Genomic DNA, 25,805 nt, shown 5'->3' with positions numbered 1-25,805 from the left:
ACTGATTTACAGTACATTTCAAATAAATGTTGTTCTTTTGAACTTTCCATTTATCAAACAATCCTGTTGTGAATGTAGGCCTATCACAGTTTCCACAAAAATACCAAGCAGTGCTGTTTTCAACAATGAATAATAAAGAATTAGAAATGTTTCTTGCCAAATAAGCATATTAAAATGACTTCTGAAGGACACTGATGACTGGAGATCGAACTACTCCTACTATTGATCATTATTGTACATCATTTTCAACTAGAAATTAGTTTCTCAGCCATTTGTTAGAATGAAATGCCTGTGTTGTTTGAATGAAGTAACTGATGTTTAATTGACAGAACTGACAGTGTGCACCAACGTCACAAGGCCAAGAGAGTATTAAATCCTCATTAGACCTGACTTCTCAGGAAGAAGGAATTAACGCAATAGCATCTGTAGCTCCAGCCTGTTCAATTTTTGTTGTTAATACTCTGTCACAATTGCCTGTATAATCTGTTTCCCTGGAAACCCATGGAAGTCTCAAACACTGCATGTTACTTACTGGCATAAAATGAAAATAAAAAGCATCCTTTTCTGTATTTGGATGCCAATGCACAGAACTGCATAACACTTTCAAAGTTAGAAGGGCACCAGAAAGGTGTTTTAAACATGTTTTGCTTAAAGTCTTTCAAAATCTGTTAAGAAACTCCTTTGTTTTTCTAACTTCTGCTGTTTAAATACTTTAAATTAGTCAAATACTATGAATTACTAATACTATTTATAATTCTTGATTTACAGAGTGCTTTTTGTTTGTTTTCAGGAAACACTTCTACATGCCTGAGACTATTTCAACTTTGTGATACTAATACTCTATCAATTCACAGCCCATATTCCTACACCATATTCTTGACTGAATATAACTTTCCTCGGGCACATGATCTGCTAAAACACATAATTTTGCTTTCCACAAAACCATTAATCCAAAAGCCCAAACTCACCGTTGAGGCCATTCGGTATGCTTCTGATAAAATGGTTGGTTGATAGATCATCCATAGACCTCCTGATAGACATGATCTTTCCCTCTGAAGGTTTGTGAATATGGCTGTGGTGGTGATCAGGGCTTCCAGCACTGCCCGTGCTGGAGGTACTGCTCCCATCTCCAACATCCCTCACAGTAGCAGAACCTCCGTTCAGATTGGTCAGACTGGATTGGCTGTCTATGGAGCTCCTGGACCCGGCTCCATTCCTCTCATCATCCAACATGAGGATGATTTCCTTCAGCTCCACATTCTCTCTTATCATACTCTCTTGGTTGGTTTCTAGGTCTTTCAGTTTTTGTTGGAATATACCAACCTCCTTCCACATAACACTGGCAGTGTGCCTGCCAAATCTCTGCCATTCCCTGGACAGCTTCTTTCCTTTCTGCCGATCATCATCCAAGAAACAGCACAGTTCTCTAAGCTCCTGGTTGTCTTCTTGCAGTTTCTGGTTGACCTCCTTCAAACTCCGTATTTCGTGGAGATGCACTTGTAATCTCCGATTGACGTCCTTCATCATGTTCCCGTGTTCCACCATCAAGTGGATCTTTTCACCATCCACTTTCCGGAGTCTCCTAAGCAGCTCCTCTTTGCTACATTTAACCAGTTCTTCATCCGATAACTTACTTAAATCATCCCTTGGGACGTCTACAATATTTTTTGCCATATTCCAGTCGTTAAAAGTGGTCTGACGAGAGAGATCTGGTCACGATTTTCTAATAATTCCTTCGCGAAAACGTAGTAAACAATATTAAACTCATTTTCAAGCAGAACTCCGCAACGAAAAAATTGTAACTGACCCAGATAAGAAAACAATGAGCCGCGTTTGAAATAAATTCCTCTTCTATCGTTATTTCATGTTTATTTCAGCTGGAACCTCCTATTCCTGACACTGTGCCCACTGATATGACTCCGTGCATCCAACCGCTGAGGAAGATGAATGGTGAGAAATGAGCCTGCACTCGCGCTTCAGTTACAAATCAAGACGCTTTCGCCGCATTGCCTGCTAAAGTTACTATCTCTTCCTATAGGGGGCGCTTGACGACTCAAAAGCCCACTTCACCTTTCAGCTGCATTCAAATATCATGTTTTTGTCCTGCTAGACATGTATACGAGAATATTTATATATAAAATACTTAAAAAACTGTACCGAGGGAAATATATTGTAAATAAAAAGGAAACACAACATTGGGATAAAATGCACTAAAATAGTATTTGACACAGACTGAGAAACTAGCTGGGTGTTTCTGAAAACAAACATACATAGAAAGAAAGAATGACAGAAAGAAAGAAAGATTTAAATTAAAAAATGTACTATCCAGTAATCTCTGGTGATTGGTCCAATCCCGACCCAGTTTCAGGCACAACCTCAACAATAAATTACACCAGAATAATGACACCAAGTCAATGGCAATGAATTTATGTACTTAGATGTATATTTATGTAAATGAACATTAATATTTAAGATACATAATTTAATTTAATTAGGGCCACTTTACCTTCAGAGACCACAATCTGTCCATAGGGACCCATTGACCCTTGATACAATGCAAGCTACACTCTTGCTGGGTTGTTTCAACCCAACCCAAAAGTTGGGTTAGTCCATATTTGACCCAAAATTGGGTTGAAATAACCCAGCATTTTTTCACAGTAAAAAATGAGTGTAATTTTAACTGTAAAATATTGTAAAGAAGTTCTGTGCTACGGAAGAAAAAATAACTGTTAATAGGTTAAAAGTAAGTTCCCATAATACAGTAGCCTATATACAGGGAAAAAACTGTAAAATATATAACCAGACATTTCATGCAATTTTGCAGTAAAATACTGTTAATTGTAAAAAAAAAAAAAATGAAGTATAAAATAACAAATCAACATATAATTTACGGTAAAAATAAAACTGTAAACTGATATTCCCAGACTTCCCTGCGTGACACTCCACATTTTGTTTAAATAATCATGTTCCTTAATAGTTTTGTCATGTTAGTGATTATGTACATTTGGGTTAATGTTACATCTTTTCTTATGCTTAATGAATGTTTATTGCATTTTTTAAGTGTTGTGTGTTACCATGATGGTGTTTAGTGTTTGCGTGAATGACTGTGTCTTCTATATACTTCATCTTGTGGAAAACTACTTGGGATGAACTGATTCTTCACTGTCTGTTTTACCACCTGCATGGTGGTTGTCGGTTTATGTTAAAGATACAAAACAGATTTTAGTAGCATTATGCATTGTTGAATCTACCAGTTTACACTCAAGTTTATACTGTAAAATGTTTTTACAGTTTTTCTGTATTTTTTTCTAAATTATTCTGGCAACCACAGCTGCCAAATTTTTTTTTTAACAGTGTGTAGCCTAACCACCTGGACCCTGGCAACTATTTTAGATATCTAATGTAAGCCTACCAAAACACATTTTCCAGTTTTTCTACATTGCCTACAGTATGTAGTTTAAAATACTTTGGAACATGGAAATAAGGGGTCTCAAAAGACATTTGCCAAGGGGCTTCTCAGTACCATGATCTCTAATTAAAACACATTACCTCATCGCTAAGATTACAAATAGTATAAGCTTTAAATAATTGTACAACAATTAACTGGCAACGTCAGTGACACATTAAGTATAAAACCAATAATGTGGTGGTATTTATAGCACTACTAAGTACTTGCTTGCACCACTTGAGATGCTTGTATGAGAAATGATATAGGGCTGAAAACAAGCAAAGGAGAGGTAGGCATGTTTAAGCCAATAGGGAATAAGTAAAATTTTAGTCCCAAAAGCAGGTCATAATTTTTTATGTGAATGTAGCTGCAAAAATAGCCACCAATTTTTCTGTGAGAATTCAAATGGGGCTTAATTTCGTTAATAATAACAACTTTGTTACATTTTATTGACCTATTTTAAACAATGAAGCATTAGGAACATTTAAGTGGATATCAAAGACTAGAGCAACATCAGACAATTGCCTATCCATACGTTAATACATCCTGTAATTTAAATGAATGTATAAGAACATTTACAATTTAGAAAATGATCAGAAATTACTCAAGCCTTTTAAATGCAGATCCCACTTAATCTGCGTGGGTACTGAATTTGGAGTCTTCTAGGGTTGTGGTGTGTACACATCCCCATCTAGTGGCTAAAATTACTCGACTCACATCTGTCATTGTTTTACATGGTATCAACATGACGGTCATTAATTAATCACCTGAAATAGCTGAAGAACTGATGAGAGATCCATACAAATTTTTTTTTTAATTCCTTATTGGCTGGAACTGAACCAGACACTGCAAAGAGCTTGCAGAAAGCATTCAAAATGAAAAAATAAACTGCAGACACCAACATAATATCAATAATATCCATGGGAATTCTAGCTTAACCTGATTCTATTATTTCATCAGGAACATAGAAACAGACAAATTGCACAATAACAGCCATTAACCAGTATGCAGCTACTTGACAGCTACTTTAGTTTCTAAAATGTTTCCAATACAGGGGTTAAAAAGTCAATCAGAGACCCCAAACTCCTTAAACATTACAAGAACTGATTAAAAAACAAGATTGTAGCTTCATGTCTAAATGCTCATTCAGATATATAAAAAATATTAAATACAATTAACATTCATATCTTGTTTGCATACACTACTACAACCGGTTGTCTTATTTGCTCTACATATTTTCATACCTGGGGTCACACTGAGTCAACAACAAAAATGTTACTATCCTGGATAATAATCACCTTTCTGAAAGGGTTTTAATTAGGTCAGACGGGGAAAAAATTTAAAACTGCAGGTAGAAAAACATGTTTATTTTGGAATTACTATTTTATTTTTACACATACAACAGACCAAACAGTAAGGAAGTGAAGCTTATTTCAACAGAACATGAGTGCAAACTGAGGGTATCCAAGTGTTTGAAATATTACTGGTAAACTGATTACATAACAGAAAGATCAGATGGAACAAAGATTACTGTTTTGTTTCGGCACATTCAAAGCTAGTGCTCTAAGCCTCATTTTCTGTTGAGGTGACTACTTTCTGTTTGGTTTCTGTAATAACAACTGTTAATTTAATCCACTATTTTCTCTTCAAATTATGTCAGCGTGTTAATCTTACCTCAGCTTACATGAAAACTCAATATACAGATATGATTATTTTCTGCATAGATGCACTTTTCAGAAAGTTGATTTGTTCATTTCACTCTAGCAAATGCTAAGTTTTGGGCTAAAGTTGGGCTTTAAAGGGTTAAAATACACACTGAAGCTGTGGAAATTAGCCAGTTTTGTGGTTTCTATGGTAAACTCCAACATAACACACATGGTAAACTCCAACATAACATGTGTTATGTTACATTTGCGGGTAGACATGAGCTACATTCGGAGAATTGCGGTTTGGACCTGTGTGTGTGTGTGTGTGTCACATCTTCTCAGGATGTCAGACACGTCTCGTAACTCAAACATGGAGGGGATGGTTTACTATGATAGAGGTCAAACCGATCTGTGATTCGTGTTTATCCGCTATGGTAAATGAGACGTGAATTTGTTTGGAAATGGTTGATAATTAAAATCAGAGCATAGCACGACTACATAAGTCAGTAAGGACACACGCAGAGTAGGCTATCCTCGATGTTGCATAACTTTTACTTCCATGTATCTGAAGTTGGACGCCAGGATTTGAGCGCTATGTGGTACTTTCGCGATATTTTTGGCCATATATGGCAATCGCCGTTTATTTTGTTGGCGTTCTGGACGGCACCTGCGTTCCTGCATCCGCAGTGTTTGGATTTTAAACCTCCCTTTCAGCCTCAACAAGAACTTCAGTTCTGTCAAATGTATAAATACTTCGGCTGCTGTGACTATGCCAGAGACCAAGAGCTGATGGCAAAATACTATAGGATAATGGATAACTTCGATTATTATGGATTTTCGAAATGTGCAGCATATGTTCTAGATCTGTTCTGTCAGGTAAGTTCCTGCAATCTAAAACTTCTTCGAAACAAATTAGAATTTATCTTCTGCTTGTTGCTTGTAAATGTATTCGAACCATTATATGTTCGCCTCTCAAGTCTCAACTCGTAGCCTACTGCAATTTACTGCAGCCATAAATTGTAAACGTTGGTTCTTCCCAGCAGTTGCCATTGAGTTGAAATACTGTTGTTTGGTGAGAGGCCAAATGAGGTCACTAGCCACGAGGAATCTCTTTTGGCCAATATGAACAAAACCGAACCAGCAAATAATTAAAATCCAAATGCATGCATAGGCATGTAAATGAATACAAAAATAGCATAGCATAATAGAACAACAAAAAAACATATTTTCTTTATTTCCTTTATGAAAAGAATGTTTACAAATAAAATTTATTTGAATGCTGTTTTTAAATGTCTTTACTGTCTTTGACTAATTTAATGCATCCGTGATCAATAAAAGTATTCCTTTCTTATTAAAAACATGTAGTATATATACAAATGTATCTCGATAAATTAGATTGTGATGGAAAAGTTAATTTATTTCAGTAATTCAACTCAAATTGTAAAACTTATGTACTAAATACATTCATGGACTTCAAGCAACTTGGGCTATGAGCTTCTCCACCCTTCATCCAGACTCTAGGACCTTGGTTTCCAAATGAAATACAAAACTTGTTCTCATCTTCTTAGCCCAGGTAAGACGCCTCTGATGTTATCTGTGGTTCAGGAGTGGCTTAACAAGAGGAATACGACAACTGTAGCCAGTTGTGTGGGGTCTCTTGATCCTTGAGCCTTGACCCCAGTCTCAGTCCATTCCTTGTGAAGTTCAGTCAAATTCTTGAATCAATTTTGCTTGACAATCCTCATGAGGCTGTGGTTCTCTCGGTTGGTTGTGCACCTATTTCTTCCACACTTTTTCCTTCCACTCAACTTTCTGTTAACAGCGTGGATACAGCATTCTGTGAACAGCCAGCTTCTTTGGCAATGAATGTTTGTGGCTTACCCTCGTTGTGAAGGGTGTCAATGATTGTCTTCTGGACAACTGTCAGATCAGCAGTCTTCCCCATGATTGTGTAGCCTAGTGAACCAAACTGAGAGACCATTTTGCAGGTGTTTTGAGTTGATTAGCTGATTGGCATGTCACGATATTCTAATTTGTTGAGGGTTTTTGTTAAATGTGAGCCAAAATCATCACAATTAAAAGAACCAAGGATTTATTTAATACACGAGTTCCACAATTTGAGTTAAATTACTGAAATTAACTTTTCCACGCATGCGTGACGAACATAAAAAATGCACTGGGTAAATAAGTCCAGACTGCTCATTTGCATACAGACATGGTGTAATGCCCAATTATAGATCGACTTACTGTAATACTGTATACTGATGATAAACTCACGATTAATTGCATCCAAAATAAAAGTTTTTGTTTAGATAGCATATGTGTATGTACTGTGTATATTTATTAAGTATATATAAATACACACACGCATGTATATGTTTAAGAAAAATATGTTATGTTTATATATTAAATACATTTATATATAATATAAATTTTATTAATATAAATATATACGTGTACATGTAAATATCTGTAAATATTTTGTTGTATGTGTATATGTATATGTGTGTTTGTTACGAAGGAGAGTCAGAGGCGTTCGGATCCAATTGCAGCATTAATTCAACAGAATGGTCAGACAAGCAGAAATCGCATCAGGTGTGTCAGGGATATCCAGAATCATGAACAGTAACGAGCAGAGATCGGGGCAGGCAGCAGAGAATCAGAGTTGAAATACACAATCCAAAGGTCAGACACGGAAACACAAACACAGGGAAACCGCTCGGAAATGTAAGACGGGGCTAAACAAGACTTCGCAAAGTGTCTGTGTGTGAGTGCTGCTTATATGTGTGTGTAAATGAGGTGCAGGTGTGGCAAGGAGATTAGTTGATGGATGTGGTGCAGGTGTGGCAAGGTGATAGTGATGCAGTGACTCATGGGAGATGTAGTTCGGGTGTGGTGCAACAGTATGAGAGGTGCTAGTGTCCAAGTGATGATATGGTGACATCTGGTGGTTGATGGGTGGAATGGTCCTGAGTGGAGTGCCCTCTACTGAAGTTCATGGGCACTCCAGCTAATGATCGTGACATATACATACACAGTACATACACAAATATTATGTAAACAAAAATGTATATTTTGGATGTGATTTATTGTGATTTATCGTTTGGCAGCGCTAGATTTTAGGTTTGAAAATGATGAAAATTCATATAAAAAACAAATAAGTAAAAGTAAAAATTTAAAAGTAAAAGTAAAAGTAAAAATTTTGAAGTGTATTATAAAATATATATATTTTTTATTTAATATATATATATTTTTTTTTAAATATATAAAATAATGATCACACTCTATTTATTATTTTAGTATTGAATTTAAAAATAAATTATTAAAAAAATTATCACTATTATTGATTTTCATTTTTATAGTTATATTTAATGAGTGCACTGCACTATGTGCACTATGTGCAGTGTGAGCACTAAACCAGATTCTCTGAAACAGACCGAAACATATACATATACAAACACATACATATGCATACAGTACACATAACACCATAGCAATTGCTAGCAAACAGGGGTCACAAGGGACTTCTGAAGTGGTTATAGTGGTTGTGGTTTCTCAGACTGTTGAATGTGGGAAAGCAGACATGACTTGTCAAATCTATTGCTTAAGGCCATCGCAATTCAGCTACATCCCCCTCTTTCTCTGTTTCTCTTCTTCAGGAATGCTCTCCATACGCTGCTCACCTTTTTGACGCTGAAGACCCCAGCACGCCGTTACGGACCATACCTGGACTCTGCCCGTACTACTGCTCTCAATTCCATTCCAAGTGCAGATCCTTTCTTACCTTGTTGTCTGATGATCCACGTCTTCCAGAATTTGCGCATGACCAGCGCAGACTTTGTCAGTACCTCGAGCTGGATGACCCAGACTACTGCTATCCTCATCTGCTGAACAATGAACGGTTGACTAAAAATCTGGGCCGCACCACAGCAGACTCCGACGGTTGCTTGCAGCTGTGTTTGGAGGAGGTTGCCAATGGACTCAGAAATCCTCTTGCCATGGTTCATGCCAATGATGGCACCCACAGGTTTTTCATTGCTGAACAAGTTGGACAGGTCTGGGTTTATCTTCCAGATCGATCAAAGCTTGAAAAGCCATTTCTAAACATAACAAAGGCTGTGTTGACATCTCCATGGGAAGGTGATGAAAGAGGCTTTTTGGGACTCACCTTTCACCCTGACTTTAAAAACAATGGGAAGCTGTATGTTTACTACTCTGTTGAGGTGGGCATTGATGAGAGAATCCGTATCAGTGAGTTCCGTATCTCTTCTACAGATATGAACGAGGTTGACCATGGTTCAGAAAGGTGAGTGGTTTTTCTTTGACCCTATGCTTTCATATTGAGTTGAGAGCGTCCAAATGTCCCTGTGTCTTCATATCCCCTCAGAATAATTTTGGAGATCGATGAACCTGCTTCTAATCACAATGGTGGACAGCTTCTCTTCGCCGATGATGGATACTTATATATCTTTACTGGGGATGGTGGAATGGCAGGAGATCCATTTGGGAAATTCGGAAATGCACAGAACAAGTAAGTTAAGGTGATTAGTCTGGAACTCAACTCTGATATTGTACAAGATGCTAAATTCAGTTTGGTACAAGATTGATAGATTGTCTATAATAATTTTCAATGTGAATGTTACTGCTAGATCTGCCCTTTTGGGAAAGGTTCTACGCATTGATGTAGATGACAATGAAAGGGGGCCACTGTATAGAATACCACCGGACAATCCGTTTGTGGATGAACACAATGCTCGCCCTGAGGTGTTTGCCTATGGGGTGAGGAACATGTGGAGGTGCTCAGTAGACAGAGGAGATCCGATAACCAAGGAAGGAAAAGGACGAATCTTTTGTGGGGATGTGGGCCAGAATAAGTATGAAGAAGTAGACATTGTGGAGAAGGGACGGAATTATGGCTGGAGGGCAAAAGAGGGCTTCTCTTGTTACGACAAAAAACTCTGTGCCAACAGCTCCTTAGGTGAGAATACAGTTACTCCCAAAACCAGTCCTTCAAATTCTTAATGTTTGGAATAAATGTAATTGTAATCAGATGGACGGATATGTAAGTGTCTTTTTCATCCTGTGATGTCTTTTACACTATGTGCTTTTGTACTTCTAGATGATGTTCTTCCAATTTACGCATATCCACACAAAATGGGTAAATCTGTCACAGGTGGATATGTTTACAGAGGCTGTGAAAATCCAAATTTAAATGGCATGTACATATTTGGAGACTTCATAAGCGGGTACGTAAGGACATATGATATGCACACACACTACCATTTAAAAGTCTTACATATATATATGTGTGTGTGTATATATATATGTGTGTATATATATATACATATATATATATATATGTATATGTATATGTATGTATATATTAATGCTTTTATTTATTATAGTTTTTTTGATCAAATAAGTGCAGCCTCGGTGAGCATAACATAGTTCATTAACTAATACTTTTTCAAAATTCAAACAAACATTATTTTAAATGTGAACTGTATGAATTTCCACAGACGCCTGATGAGTTTAAAGGAAAACAGAAACTCACGCAGTTGGGAATACAGTGAGATTTGCATGGGGGTTGGTCTCACTTGTTCATTTCCAAGGCTCATCAACAATTACTATCCATACATCATTTCGTTTGCAGAGGATGAAGCAGGTGTGTACCCAGAAAGGCTAAATGTTCCTTTTTCACACTTTATATAATGCATAAAAGAGTTATTATCAACTCCTAGTGTACAAAATTATATTTAGCGTTTTATAAAAATTTGATAAATAGGATAAATATGTAACCTAACTTGTTTTGTTTTTTGTGACCAGGTGAACTCTATTTCATGTCTACTGAAATACCTAGTGCGGAATCTCCTACAGGTGTTGTGTACAAGATTGTTGATCCCTCAAGGTATTCATTTTCAATCATTCATGATGCATTCTCATGGTGTGCAAAGATCAGCTTGTGTTGCCTCTTAACAGACTTTACTCTCAAAAGATGAAAAGGCTGTGTTGGCAGCAATACGTGCTGCTGCTGTTATCTATCCCTCTCTCTCTCTGACAATGTTTTGACTTTTTCCTCCCTTTCTTAAAGAAAAAAAACACAGCTGGAATATGGGTTACAGTGAAACCCTTACAATGGAAATGAAAGGGACCAATGTTAAAATACTCACTGTTTTAATATAGCCACAAGCAGAGGTGGAAAGTAACGAATTACATTTACTCGCGTTACTGTAATTGAGTAGCTTTTTTGTGTACTAATACTTTTTAAAGTAATTTTTTAAATCTGTAATTTTACTTTTACTTAAGTATATTTTGTTTGAAGTATTGTACTTCGCTACATTTTAAAACACATTAATTACTGAGTAAAAAAAATAAAAAAAAAAAAAAATCGCTCCCTGGAAACTACGTCAGTAAATTATGGGGAGGGCAAACTGGCGCTAAAATCACAAGAAAGATGCAGACGGACAAAACAGGCGTTAGTGGTGCAGACACCGCTGAAAAAGAAACTCCCGTCATATTCTGAAGTTGAACTCGAAGGAAATGAAGTGAACCCCTGGCCATGTGTATGCTCTATTATGCAGTGTAAGCTGTACTTGCCTAGGAAGACCAAACTAGCAGCTTATAAAATCTCGACAAGACATCAACCATTCGCAAGAATGTAGAGGTAAGCTAAATAATTGCATCGTTGCATTGGTGGTTAAAATGAAGCTTTGACATTTTAGCAAGAGGTTTTGCACAAATTAGCTAAAAAGACCGTGGTGAGGAGTGTGCTATTTTTGTTTGAATGATGTGCGCGCGCATTTATAGTGCGTTCTTTCACTGTGTGATTCAGTCTCCTAAAATGCATTTAGAATGATCACAAAATTGAAGATATAGGGGCAGAAAATTCACATATTTATATAATTTCATATATTAAATCAAAATCACACAAAGAATGCCATCGTTTCCTCCAAAAATCATCATGAATATATACATATATATATATATATATATATATATATATATATATATATAACAGTTCAGTAAACAAGTTAATTAAGAGACTTGCGTTTTAGACACCATATTGCCTTTTTTAGCTCTATTTCTACAACAGAAAATAATTCCAAACACAGCCACCAAAGCACAGTTTTGCGTCTCTGAGCAACGTGACAGTGTTTCGTTCCTGAATGAATCAACCGTTTAAATGATTCGGTTCAATCGCAATGACTCACTTATTAACAGTGACTTGCTGACACATACTGGCCATTTTAATTTCACATTTAAAGTATCTTTTGATTTTTTTAAATAATTAATTTCTTATCATTTCAAATGAGTATTCAACATTTTATGTCTTGTATATCAAAACATTATTCATGCATTTGTAACTGCAGGTTAAATGCATTCTTGTCCTGCACTAAACAGTGTAATACATCTAAATGCCACTTCCAATGAATCTTCTTCATTTCCTCTGCATTAAAAGATGAGTTTGTTGATACTGATTTGCCTGGTAACAGCCCAAATGTTTTATTATTCTAAATAACTGATTCCTTTAATTAAAAACAACTAGTTTGAGATTAATAGACCTATCCCAGGGGTGTCAAACTCAGTTCCTGGAGGGCCGTAGCCCTGCAGAGTTTAGTTCTAACCCTGCTCCAGCACACATATCATGTAGTTTTCAAATAAACCTAAATGATTAGATTAGCTGGATCAGGTGTGTTTAATTAGGGTTATATCTAAACTGTGCAGGACTGTGGCCCTCCAGGAAGTGAGTTTGACACTCTTGGTCTGTCCCATTTTGACTCCCTCCCACTGTTAAAATATAATTTTTACTCTGAGTAAAGTTTAAATGAGCTACTTTTTACTTTTACTTGAGTAGATTTTTAGACTGGTACTTTTACTTGTACTTAAGTAAAATTTCATTAATGTAATGGTACTTTTACTTGAGTAGAATATTTTTGTACTCTTTCCACCTCTGGCCACAAGGCGTAAACAATATGAATAATAACATGTAAAATGTAATTACTGTACTAACCTTTTCTGTGTAAAGCAACCTCCATTTTTACAACTACATTGTGACAATGTAAAAGCCCTAAAACCCTAAAACAGTTGTAAAAATTTAGAACTATTTTACATCTTAAAAAAATGCACAAGTTTTACCATAATATAAGTGCTTTTATAAAAATAAGCTTCACATTTTTTTATTTTATAAATCCTTTAATAACTGGCCCCTGTTTACTTCATTTGTAAGAGCCTCACCATAACCTGGATTTTTACTTCGGTTAAAGAAAACAAGAGACAAGCTGAAATAAATCTGTGGTAATCAACATTATTAGGCCACAAATGATGTCAACTGAACCCAAAATATTCATTTTAAAAACTATTAAAATGCTCTCCCTGCTTTATTACAGACGTGCATCCCCAGGAAAATGTCATTATGAGCCACTTTCAGTTCGTGTAAGGAGCAATCTCATACAATTCAAGCCAAAGGAAAGTAAGTTGGCTGCTTTTTTAAATGATAAAAGTACATCCAAAAGTACACGCTAGTAAATCTGTACACCCAAAACGGTGTGCCTATGTGTTCAAAATATATTATTTTTTTGCCAAATTTGTAATAGATTGCCATAGGGAAGATCTATTTTTCTAGCCCAAGCCAGAAGTTAGCGTCACCATGGGATGATGGAACCCGAAGTTCAAAAATACCAACTCTTTTCCGAGTTTCTGACTCATTCCTGCAGCTCTCTATAACAACCTGATTGAGTCATTGATTTTTGTGTAAATCCCTCTTTTCACAGCACTAATAGGAGTCCATGTTCCAACAAAGCATCCCAGACTCTCAAATCCAGAGGTACGTTCTGATAACCCCCAAATAACCCCCACACCATTCACCCCAACTACATCCAAGCCCCTCAGGACATCCAGGCGGAGGAAAGGTAGACGCAGGAAGACCAAGCACAAGAATGGAGCAGTGAGGTTGGTTGGGGATGCAGAGGGTCGGAGGGATCGGGGAAGGGTGGAAGTATATGTCAGTGGGGAATGGGGGACCATTTGTGATGATCTCTGGAATACCAAGAATGCCATAGTGGTTTGCCGGCAGCTCGGGTTCCACCATGCACTTAAGGCTGCCAAGCACGCTGAATTTGGAGAGGGAACGAGCCTAAAGATTATTTTGGATGATGTGCAGTGTAAGGGGACAGAGGAAACTCTCTTGGCCTGTCAGCACGCTGGGATTGGTACACACAACTGTGCTCACTACGAAGATGCTGGAGTGATATGTGGATATTCAGTTTAAGGCCTGGAGTAATCTGAAAAGTTCTGAGACAACCTTTTTGTTATTAGTTGTAGCACATAGGTCTACCTTATCTTTACAATACAGAAGACATATGGCCTATAATAAAATGTGATATTTGAGTTACATTTTTATCGTAAATACGCTTTCATGTTCATGGTTTGGTGCTCAAATTCATAGACCTATGTGGATGTTTTAATTTGTCTGAATCAATAAAGTTATGTTATCCAATATAAAACTTTTGTAAACTTTTTGTAAACTTTTTTTTTTACCATCATTCGTTCACAAATAAATTCAGAATGATAACGTTTTTGTCATTATCTAAAACCAACACAAAATGTAATAAGGAAAACAGCATGTGGCACTTACAACTTCAAGGAAAAAAAATACTGCAAGTCAGTGACTTCCATAAACTGTTTTGTTACCCACATTGTTCAAAATATCATATTTTGTATTCAAACTGAAGAAAGAAACTCCTACTGTTTTGGAACAACTTGAGTAGACTGAATGATGAAAATGTTCATTTTTGCGTAAATCCCCTTTAATATGTCTTGAAAAGGTTGCTTTGTATATTTTGAAGTACCTTGGAGTACAATAGAAATAACATAGTATAAGGACATGGTATAGGGGTTCAGGTATTGTGTATAAATAATCTGTCAAAGTACCGTGGTATGAAAATCTTGTACAATCAAAATTTAAAACTAGCTAGTTCCGTGTTGTGACTAGGGCTCACACAACAGCTGGCCATTACTTGTTTTGTTATTTTTCTGTTTTATATTTACTCTAAACAATAACCTTTTCTCTGAAGTTGTTAGTCAGATATTTTTAGTAACGTTAGGTTAGCAAATTCGTTTTGTTGAGTCGCTGAGTAAGTTAGCTTAAAGTGAGCGGGTTCGTTTGCTTTGGTAAACATTTGTGTCTAAATACGCCAATAAAAAAAAACATTTGTGTCTAAATACGCCAATAAATTAGATATATAGAAATACATGAAAATTAAATATAGTTAGAATAATTAGAAGTATTTAATAGTTAGATAGAGATAAAACAACACTTTGGCTCCATAGCTCAGTGGTTAGAGCACTGGTCTTGTAAACCAGGGGTCGCGAGTTCGATCCTCGCTGGGGCCTTCTCTTATTCTTACAATCACCCAAAGATTTTTTTTAGCAATGTGGCACTAACAATTATTGGAATAACACAACTGATCAAAGTGGTATATTAACGAAGTATACATGTGTGTTTTAAAGGAGCCTGCATGGAATCAGCAGTGTGTAGAAGAGATTTTTTTTTTTTTTTTAATAAATTTTCAAATAATTTGGAAATGTAAAGTAAACTACTAATGTAAAGATACTAATGTAAAGTGCTTTTTCTTTTCAAGAGTTGTATTTAAAATCCAAACAAGGGCTAAATAAATTGTGTTATCTAAATGTGGGTAGAAGACATTGTTCTCATTGGAATAATGGTGTATTTGTGTGCTGAATACTAGCTCTGTTTTGAAAAAAGTCATTGATATGCTGAGCATTCAATCACGTAGGTAGTGCCAGCCTATCTCTGCTAACTTCCTTTACAAAGCTGGCAACCCTCTGAAAAGTAATTTAGCTCTCTCGCCGGAAACACATTTACAGAACAGGTCTCCCTGTTAAACAAAGCAGCAATGGAGAGATGAATGTCATTTTAGTAGACTTCTCAGGACGTGCAAATGTCTAAAATAGTCACTATATAATTATGTTTATTATAACAAATGTCTATATGTGTAACCATAAATATATATATAGAGAGAGAGAGACAGAGTTAAAGCTTTTTTTTATAAAAAACAGTGAACAAAAGACCTGCTGTTTATTACAAATTATTTAAATATGGTGTTATATTGACACCTACTGGCATTATTAGTGAATTTATTTAAAAATAATAATTTATGTAGTGAGTGTAACTATGTAATACCAATAGATGGCAGTGTTGCACTACAATAAATATTTGTCATTATGTAATAATTACTTTTATTAATTAATTTTATATTATAGTTAATTTTCTTTTATTTTCCATTGATTTATGGATTATACAAACTTAACTGTATATTGTTTAATGTTTCCAAATGAACAAATATTTAATAATGCTAATGTTCCTTGAATAATAATATATTTAACACACACACACACACACACACACACACACACACACACACACACACACACACACACACACACACACAAGGGAGATTAAGAAATGACCTGCTTTTGTGAATTTAATTAATAAGAACAGTCCAGTGATGCACGGTTTTAATAAAGATAGCTTTTTTAAATTAATTGCCATGTTTTTAAATTAATTAAAATAATTTACATAATCTTAATTTAATATATTTCATGGTTAGTAACTATGTGCATTAGACTGCAATATATTTATTTATTTATTTATTTTTACAGATGAATGATCTGTCTCTTGTCTTGTATATACTGTAAGCCATTAATAGTCATGGGAATTAAATATTAATAATAGTCTGCCACCCATATGGTGCTTCTGATCATCCTTCCTTTTGTCAAGAAGATTTAGTGTACATTAAAAAAAAAAAAAAATCCTGTCTTTACGTTTAAAAATGGCATTTATTTTCTGAAGGAAAACTTCATGACTGAAAACTGAGCCGCCTTCTGTGTGGAATACATTTTCCAGACAATGACACAGTGATTATTACATATGATGTAAAATCAGCAAATGTTGAACGGTTTGACTACTGCCCCCCTTTATAAAGGATGGACCATGTGGCTGTAGGATGCACAGTGGGTTGTTTCGAGCCATTTCAAATCAGAACAACCATGTCACCCCAACATGAACCCATTTCATATCTCACATTAGTCACTCTGTCTTCCTGGTAATTACGGTCAATTAATGGGACACTAGTGAGTGCTCTCCTAAAGCAAAGCTTTAAGTGAAGCACTGAACCTGAACAACTCCCATTTCCTGTTACGTTTCTCTGTCCTCTTATCAAAAGGTCGATCACCACAGACCCAGATCCTGCAGTTCTTGAGAGGCACTGGAGCATTTCTCTCTGCCATGTGTCACTGCTCATCACAGCAGACACATCACTTTGTACATTCATCCATTCATCAGACCATGTCTTTATTGTCACTTTTGATGCATCCTTCCTTGCTGAATAAAATGATTAATTTCTTGAAAAAATCAAATGAAATCTTACTGACCCCAGTCTTGGTCAGTAATGACAGAAGGGTGGTCTACCAGACCATGAAACACAAATCTGATGAAGGTCCATTGTTGTCATGCCTAACGTTATTCCATTCAGAAGTGTGTATGGCTGTAGTCTTGTCTGTTAATAGGACCGGGGTGACTGACACAAACGGGTCAGTGAGTGGGAGTAAGGGTCTGTGGCTGGCTCCAGTCCGCCAGGAAATCCTACATACAGCTGTTTACTCACAGCTTGGGGCCTTCCTGAGGACCTGCCCCCTCCAGAGACCTGGAGCACAACATGGCTACTGCCCCAACAATCAATTTAGGGTTTGGACCCAACCCCTCCCCAAAGTTAACAGCAGGTTAGAACGGCATAGTTGGCAAAGATAAAGGCTGACCATAATATTATAAATTGTGACAAACACATCTGCCATAATCCATTATAGGCTTTAACGTGTTATTACCTAAATTTTTACCTTAAGGAAAACATTATTATTGCTCAACCACATAGCTACCGCTCAGAACACCTTAGTAACCACCATGAGCACCTTAGCAACCACATAGCAACTCCTCACAAACCATCCAGAGCCCCCTAGAAAAAACACCTGGATTTGGAACTTCACTATTAACACCCCGGCAACCACTTGGAACATTCTATCACCTTGATATGCCCTATAAAACCACCCAGAATACTTTAGAAACCACAGCGGAGTACCATGATCTCATGAGTAAGCTTTCTGGTTGATTGAAAAAGACCTCTTCCCAGTTCTCAAGAGCTACACAAACTTTTTTGAGTGGTCAGATTCATTTCTGAAGCACCACGGGTTGCCCTTCGGAGGCTGTAAAAGCACGCTAAACACAGGACTAGAAAGCATCCGTAAAGAAAATAAACAGTCATAAGGACCTTGGAGCTCAGCAGATGTGGCGCTGTGCATAGAGAGCCAGCAGCAAACATCTGGTTAACTCTCCCATTGAACAATGAAAGATCTGGCTTTACGGCCATCCGTAGCAATCATAGCATTGCATTATTAGGTGAATTATCTTCTGCTATTGTGCTCTGTGAATGGGAATAGCTGAGATACCCTCCCCAGGTGAGTGATAACATCTCCTGGTAGAGGTTTTATGAAGAACCAAATGCGCAGCAGACAGGAGACTGACCCCGAGAGGTTGAGTTCCAGCCGCTCCGATGGTTCACTCTGGGATTTTGTGAATTCTCTTTAAGACCTCAGAATCTGGTCTGAAAACAAGAGGTTCTAACAAAAGTCTGGGTAGCCAGCAATTACTATTGGTTTAGAAGAAAAAGGCCTGCAGTTTAAGGTTGTTTTACAAATTGGAAATATTGGTCATTTTGGTCAGTTGGTGAGTTGTGTAATGTGCAGGTTGAGGAAGGATAATCTTTTAACCCTATCAATTGCTCTTAGAAAATGATATATAAAAAGAAAAAAATGCTAATTTGTTATTATTATAAATAAATACAACTAATTTTCTATAATTTCTGGCACTTTATGGTTTTGGATTTGAGTTCCGACCTTCAGAATGTTGCTAGAAAATAAGGTATAAAAAAGAAAATCAATCAGTCAATCCTATTAAACTGCTGAATTCAAGTAAAACATTTGTTTTACATAATATATATTTAAACAAAAACATTGAGAACTTTGACAAGGCTGTCAGTAGGCCAAAGAATGTTTTTGATTAACTAGTCTGGCCAATATACCAATCTATACTTGAGCTCTTGGAGTCACATCCTGTGTTTTTTATTTGAAAGAATGACGTTAAATAAGGAGAAATGAAATGACAAAAACTAGTGTAAAGGAGCAATTGCAGATAACTAAGGCTGACATCATTGTTCTGTCTGTTTTGCATTTTATTTGTGCCTGTGGAAGAATGAACCTGAGCTGAAATCCCAAACCGATAAAGCCCAAATCAGCCTCAGCTGTGAACAGGCCAGCAGGGTCAAGGCTAAAATGTACGTAACATATTCTTGCTGCAAAAAACTTTGTTCTTTAGCATTCATTGATACATACACCATGATAAATGAGAATGTTAAAGCTTTTAACAGGCTTTACAGACATGGTTTTGGTTTTATGCATAATTTTATTACAGTGTTTAATTTTTTTTGTCCCTTATAATGTGCATATTGTGGTGCAAAATGAATAAAATAAATGGAAATGAAACCACATTATCATTATGAATGGGAATGTATTGCTTTCTTAAGGCTTCAAAGACATCCTTGGTTTTAATCCAGCAGTCTGGGAGAATGAAGGCTTTTCATATGCACCATATAAGCCTGTTTCTGTGAGGATATTTGGATACAAATCACAAGAACAAATACGCATGTACACTGCTCATTTTGTAAGGGACAGAGACCTAGTGGCTAGTATAAACTGCTCACAGGCACTTGTGGCTCTCCTGCAGGAAGCATTTAGGAAATCTGGGATTCCTGTTGGTCTAGAAGAGTAAACATGGCGTTAACCACCAGGCACTGGCAGCAGACCTGTGCCTATGCTGTCTGTACACATTAGATTAGATTAGATTCAACTTTATTGTCACTGCACATGTAAGGTACAAGGCAACGAAATGCAGCTAGCATCTAACCAGACCTGCAATAAGTAGTAAGTACAGAATATACAAGGTCTACAATATGTACAATAACTATACAAATAAGTATTATGAACATAATTTACAGATTTTAAATACTATCAGCATGATATACAGATAGGTGTACTATGAATATACTATACAGATGGATTATGTAAACGTGTATGTACACTATAGGCAAAACTATGAACATATGAACATAATTTGCACTATTGCAATGGACAGTAAAGTGCATAGAAAACATTACAGTGTGCAAATGGATTACTCAGTGTTTCTGGATGAACAGACAGTCTCATTGTTGTCACTGATGAGGCCAATCACCGTGGCCAATCACATACAGTAGCTCCTCTTTCATGAGCTGGCTAATGCACCACTAAGCTAACGGCTCTGAATTTTTTTTTTTTTCCGTACAAACAGGTGGGAGGCCAAATTAAGGAAGTTAAGAAATTTTTGAAAAATCGAATTCTTAGTTATCATTATTTAATACAATTCTAAAGTGAATTTAACACAGAAAGCCTATTTAAGCAATATCTAAACATTAGATTGCTAAACATTACAAGTTTCTAGCTTGAATCGGATGTTCATCATGACATATGACAAATAACAAATCTTGATGCAATTAGCCCCACTGTTTTTCCTTTATTCACTTTCCCTCAACGGTCTACACATCTGCTGATGATTCCTCGTCTTTTCCAAGGACGCCAATGTGGTCTACACATGTTTGGCTGCATTTCCTTTTCCATTTAGCCCAGGTTCCCTCGGAATTAGTAATGTGTTGAATTAGTAATTTGCTTTATGCCATCATACAGATGTCCACCGGCAGGCAGTTCTCTTAAATTATATTTGAATAGACCCTTTTCAAAGCGAATTGGTGATGAATTAGCAATGATGCACCATTGCTCAGGCTCTCTTCACATCAGATGTTTAAATGTAGCTTGTGTTCCTGTTTCTCTAATTCTCCGTGTCACAAATCTGGTGATCTGTTTTCACAGTTTTCATGCAGCGACATTCGGTGGATGTAACAGAGCAAAGCTTTCAGGCAAATGTCATTCATATTATCTAAAGTTTCAGACTCAGAGCGCTCCGGAAACCTACCCAGCATGCCAGGGAATAAATTATATCAGTTCTGGGAAGTGGCTGTCATGCAAACAAACGTGCAAAATGTGCTAATGGATGGAACTTTTCACACCCAGCAAACCAGTGTAATGTACAAAAGTTGATTAATTGTGGTTGGTCATTTTCTGCTCAGCAGATGTGTACTTTGTCTCGTTTTGTGTAGATTATGTGTCAGATTAATATTCATTAACAAAGCATTGGGGTTTTAAGTAGGGTTCCTTGCTCTCTTCTTAACAGCTTCTCAGGTTGGGCTGCCTCCAGTGTATTTTCCGTGGCCCACCTGTAACATAATCAAAGCTGATGACTGTCTGAGGACAGTTCCCTTTGACTAGCTGCCCAGAGGAAAGAGAGATGTCCCTCGCGAGAGTATGTGGATATTGAAGGGTACCTTGCTCCTTTGTTCAGTCTGCATGTACAGGTTCCTTGGAAATTATTTGCCCACACAGATTTCGCAACTAGTTCAAGGTGGTCACATGGATTTGCTGCATTGAACAACAGAAAGCTGCTTGGTTTGAAAGTGACTTAGATGCTCCATAAGTACATTACTGGCAATAGACAATCAACATTTTTGCCTGCGAAACATTTGCTGTTATATATTATATACAGTATTCCTGTTTTCCTGTAGGATAAAAGCGTCTGCTAAATGATTAAAGGTGAAAGGATTTGGAGTCTGTTTAAATAATAAATTAGCAATAGTTATAGTGGTGCATGCATATTTTAAGACCACTAATCTGATGCAATGTAACAAAAATACTCTTGACTATCCTATATTGAATGTGTTTACTTAAGACACACTCTAATAACACATTAAGTTTTAGAAGCTAGAAATAGGAATTTAACTGATTCGTTTAAAATAAAGTGGGGCAAAATTAAGCAATAGCAGAACACAGACTTCTCTATTAGATCGAATCTGATGCAGTACAGGGTTTGTGCTGCGAGCTGTACTCAGTCAGAGCAGGAGGCTTTGATCTTGGCTCATCATGGTCCATTCCACTAGCACCCATATGGACTCACTTTTCTCTGGTCTGTTTTGGATCTCTCGCTCTCCCTTATTTATAACCCCAACAGTGGTTGTAAAACAAGCCCCTCTCATTCATCAATGCTTGCAGTGATGCTTTTGCCCTGACATTCATGCAGCATGTACTTCAAAATGTCATCATAAACCAGAAAACATCCCCCTAATTTTGCTACATTTATCACAAACAATATTTAAGGTCCAGTGCATGCTAGCTGCTTACATGTTTGTGGGAACTTTCAGGATTCTTTGATTTCAAGTTTAAAAGAACGACATTCCTTTGAAATATAACTCTTGTGTCACATTATAAACTTAACTTTGAACTTAAAATTTGTAAGCTTAAGTAAACTTCAACGGATCCATTTCATGAGCCCCAAAACCATTTCCACATTATGTGTTCACTGGTAATTATGCTTCCTAATGCATTAATGGTGTGCAGTCCATTGAGAAGACATATGCTTAATGTATGGACAAGAGCAAAGGCCATAGTTGTACATGAAATAACCCAATTTGGTTGTCTGTCTTTAGAGCATGGTCTTTATGTTTGAGCAATGTCCTGTGACCATTCACTCCTCTATTTATTTTTGTTTCCTCTCGTTGTGAGGGACAAAGAGCAGGCATCCCTCTGACCTCTTGGGGTTCTCCGGGAGGAGGGTGTTTTCTATGCAAACAACCCCAAATACAGGTAGAGTTATCTTTGCCTGACTCCCTGCACCCAGTTCCAAGCAGCCAAGCTTTGAGCTCACTGTGGGAGCCATGGAGGGCTGACCTCTAATAAATATTCTGTTTGAACTCTGTAGCGAGTGTAATTTCTGCTTGTTATTTCCACTGATAGAAAAGAAACATTATGATGAGAGCTGTGGGAGATTCACGGGTTGCCATGTTCACTTCAAAGGGCTCCAAAAGCCTTTTTAGTATTTAATTGAAAATATCACACCTACAATATAACACTGTTTCCACTTACTCTGATGATTTATTGCTTTTTGTAAATGGTTTAAAGCAATTCTGACTTATTTTTTCCTGTAAATGTTTTTTTTTAACAAGCAACTAAAGAATAAATTACATTAAATAATTTTCTCAAGAATATGTGAAGGTTTTGTGGTTAGAACACATTTTCAACTGGATCTCAGATTAGAAAAATTACCAGAACCAGATGACATTCATTTCAATTAATGGTCTCACATGCAAATTTTTCCACCAAGAATATCATACTAAACTCTGGCAAGTTTTCCTGACTTACATTTAAAGATGCCGCAAACCCTGCGACTGAATTCAGTGACGAATGAGCTCTTACAATGACTCACGTCATGTTATGAATCAATTGAGTTTTGTGTGACTTAAAAACATTCAGCTCAACCAGTGGTAAGGTGGCAAATAAGTTAAATAAGTGTAGTTGACAGACCAGACATAAATGTTGAGGAAATCCACTAAACGGTCTCTCAAAGAACAGAAGGGGAGGGGAAAGATTACTGACCACCACTGCAGGACCTGACTTGGTTCAGGTTGTGTCCTGGCTGAGGCATTCAAGTGATGCTTAACGTGAAAGCAATTAGATTATAATTATTATGCAGCAGATGGCAGTCACATAGCAAGATTGCTATTTAGTGATAATCACTGCAAAAGCCCTTTAGGGCTTCAATCTTTTCTCAGCTTTGTTACCCAATATGTAACATTAAGCGTAGTTCTAATAAAGACATCACACTAAGCCAGTTGTCCAATTCATTTTGCATTAGCTCGACTTAAAGCTAATGCTTCTTTTCGTCCAAAAACAAAATGTTCTTTCTCTTAATTGGTAATTGAGAAAAGCTGGCAGTACATGTGTTAAAGGCAACCTAATATCTAGTGGAAAATGAGAACACAAATCTACTGTTAACTCCATCATCATGCTCAGATTGAAAACGACTGGTGCTGGTGTCAGTTTGCTGTGACAGCTGTCCACACTTCATGTTTTTGTGCGATGTAAAACCTTTTGAGATGTGCAATCATTTTACACTTCATTTTTTGAGGTTATTAATAAAAATAAAACGGGTGTGGGTTGACCAAAATCAAGATGATAGTTCTGTATTTTAAATTAACATTATGCTCAGTATAAAAACTTTAAAACAGTACAATAAAGTATTTTTCAAACATATTTTACTCATAAAATTTGCTCATATATTGGGACTGTTGAGAGATTATGAATTCACCTGGTATTCATTTCAACAAATTTATTTACTCAAAAGAAATCTCTTCAACTAAACACCATGTTTATACCCAGGACACTGCAATTCAAGCACACATGACATAATCAAAGTTAGATTTATTATATCTGGACACAGAGTGTTTAATACAAAGAAAGGTCTAGAAGTAGAACGGTGTGTGGTATGGCACTTTCCTTTTCACAGACCAGAATTACCCTATAAGACAAATAACTCAGTCATATAGTGCATAGAATTATTTGATTATCCACTTAGCAATGAGTTACCAAATCAAAAGTAATAAATACTGTACAATGATAAATCAGCAGTTAAAAATGACATGCCAAAATTTTACATTACATAAAATATCCTTAAAAAATGCATTTGTTATTCATACCTTTACAATAACATTTTTATAAAGTCACTAAATTGTACAAGTATAATTCAATATATGATTATATATACACACACACACACACATATATATATATATATATATATATATATATATATATATATATATATATATATATATATATATATTCCAATATCAATATTTAAATAAAGTGCCTTTCTTATTGAAGTTCTGAAAGGTGAAATCTTACCATCAAATTAGAAAAGAGTGTATTTGATCTAAACTTCAACAACCAGTACTAGAAAAAAGTACTACATTTTCCATTTTAGTTAAACCTAGTTATACAAATACCCACATTCATCAGTTTATTCACGAAAGTATTGACACACAAAGCCAAAGTCAAAACTCAGGTAGGTAGACACTGCGATTTACTTGTGACAGAACCAACCCAGGCTCACTGGACATACCTGCCTGTGGTGACATTTCTGCAAAATATTGTGTTGCTTCTTACATGTTTCACAACACCTTCAAAGTGAAATGTCCTACACTAAACCTTACCTTTAAACCTAGCCAATAGTGTAAACAAGATCAACTGTAAGATAAAAACATGTATTCTGAAGCAACCATGCCATTTTAGTTTGCTTGGAACTTGTACCAAAGCACTCCACATTGCAAGTTCATTGAAGTACCAGGTGAGCAAACAAGCAAGTTTACTATAGAAAAGCCCAACAATTAGGAGCGGATTAAGTTATGCAAACAGAAAAATGTAATTATTTACTATTTATTCGCTATGGTAAAAATGTTTTTAGGTCACGCAAGGAATCAAGCTGAAATAAGTCATTACTAATTGATAATCTACCCCATAATCATAATTTGTGTAAAATAAAGTAATACAAATTGTTGCGGTTTTACTGCCACCAGTAGCTGGGTTTCCATCACCCTGCTTTAATGTACTTTTTGAAGAATCGCTTCAGAATCGAGTGATGGAAACACTGAATTTCAAATAAAAAT

General features: G+C 36.3%; 2 protein-coding genes and 1 non-coding gene across 3 annotated transcripts in view; 2 read left to right on the top strand and 1 right to left on the bottom strand.

Annotated features, from left to right (window-relative positions):
- Positions 1–1,773, bottom strand: part of LOC132111439 (coiled-coil domain-containing protein 85C-A) — a 34,086-nt gene extending 32,313 nt beyond the window's left edge. The window contains exon 1 of the mRNA XM_059518732.1: positions 969–1,773. Within this exon, the coding sequence (XP_059374715.1) occupies positions 969–1,674 (706 nt within the window). The 5' untranslated portion in view covers positions 1,675–1,773. The remainder of the gene's footprint in view (positions 1–968) is intronic.
- Positions 1,774–5,427: 3,654 nt separating this feature from the next.
- LOC132111436 (HHIP-like protein 1) lies at positions 5,428–14,469 on the top strand. The gene is made up of 9 exons (XM_059518728.1): positions 5,428–5,970; positions 8,754–9,400; positions 9,482–9,625; positions 9,744–10,072; positions 10,214–10,340; positions 10,614–10,759; positions 10,921–11,002; positions 13,482–13,564; positions 13,866–14,469. Exons 1-9 carry the CDS (start codon positions 5,632–5,634, stop codon positions 14,360–14,362), a joined length of 2,394 nt encoding a protein of 797 aa, XP_059374711.1. The 5' UTR covers positions 5,428–5,631; the 3' UTR covers positions 14,363–14,469.
- Positions 14,470–15,413: 944 nt separating this feature from the next.
- trnat-ugu (transfer RNA threonine (anticodon UGU)) lies at positions 15,414–15,486 on the top strand. The gene has a single exon. It is a non-coding gene; the product is annotated as a tRNA-Thr (tRNA).
- The last annotated feature ends 10,319 nt before the right edge of the window (positions 15,487–25,805 follow it).

Source organism: Carassius carassius, chromosome 31, assembly GCF_963082965.1.
Source record: "Carassius carassius chromosome 31, fCarCar2.1, whole genome shotgun sequence".
Lineage (NCBI taxonomy): Eukaryota > Metazoa > Chordata > Actinopteri > Cypriniformes > Cyprinidae > Carassius > Carassius carassius.
The sequence above is the reverse complement of the archived record's forward strand: the minus strand, read 5'-3'. Positions and strand labels throughout refer to the sequence as shown.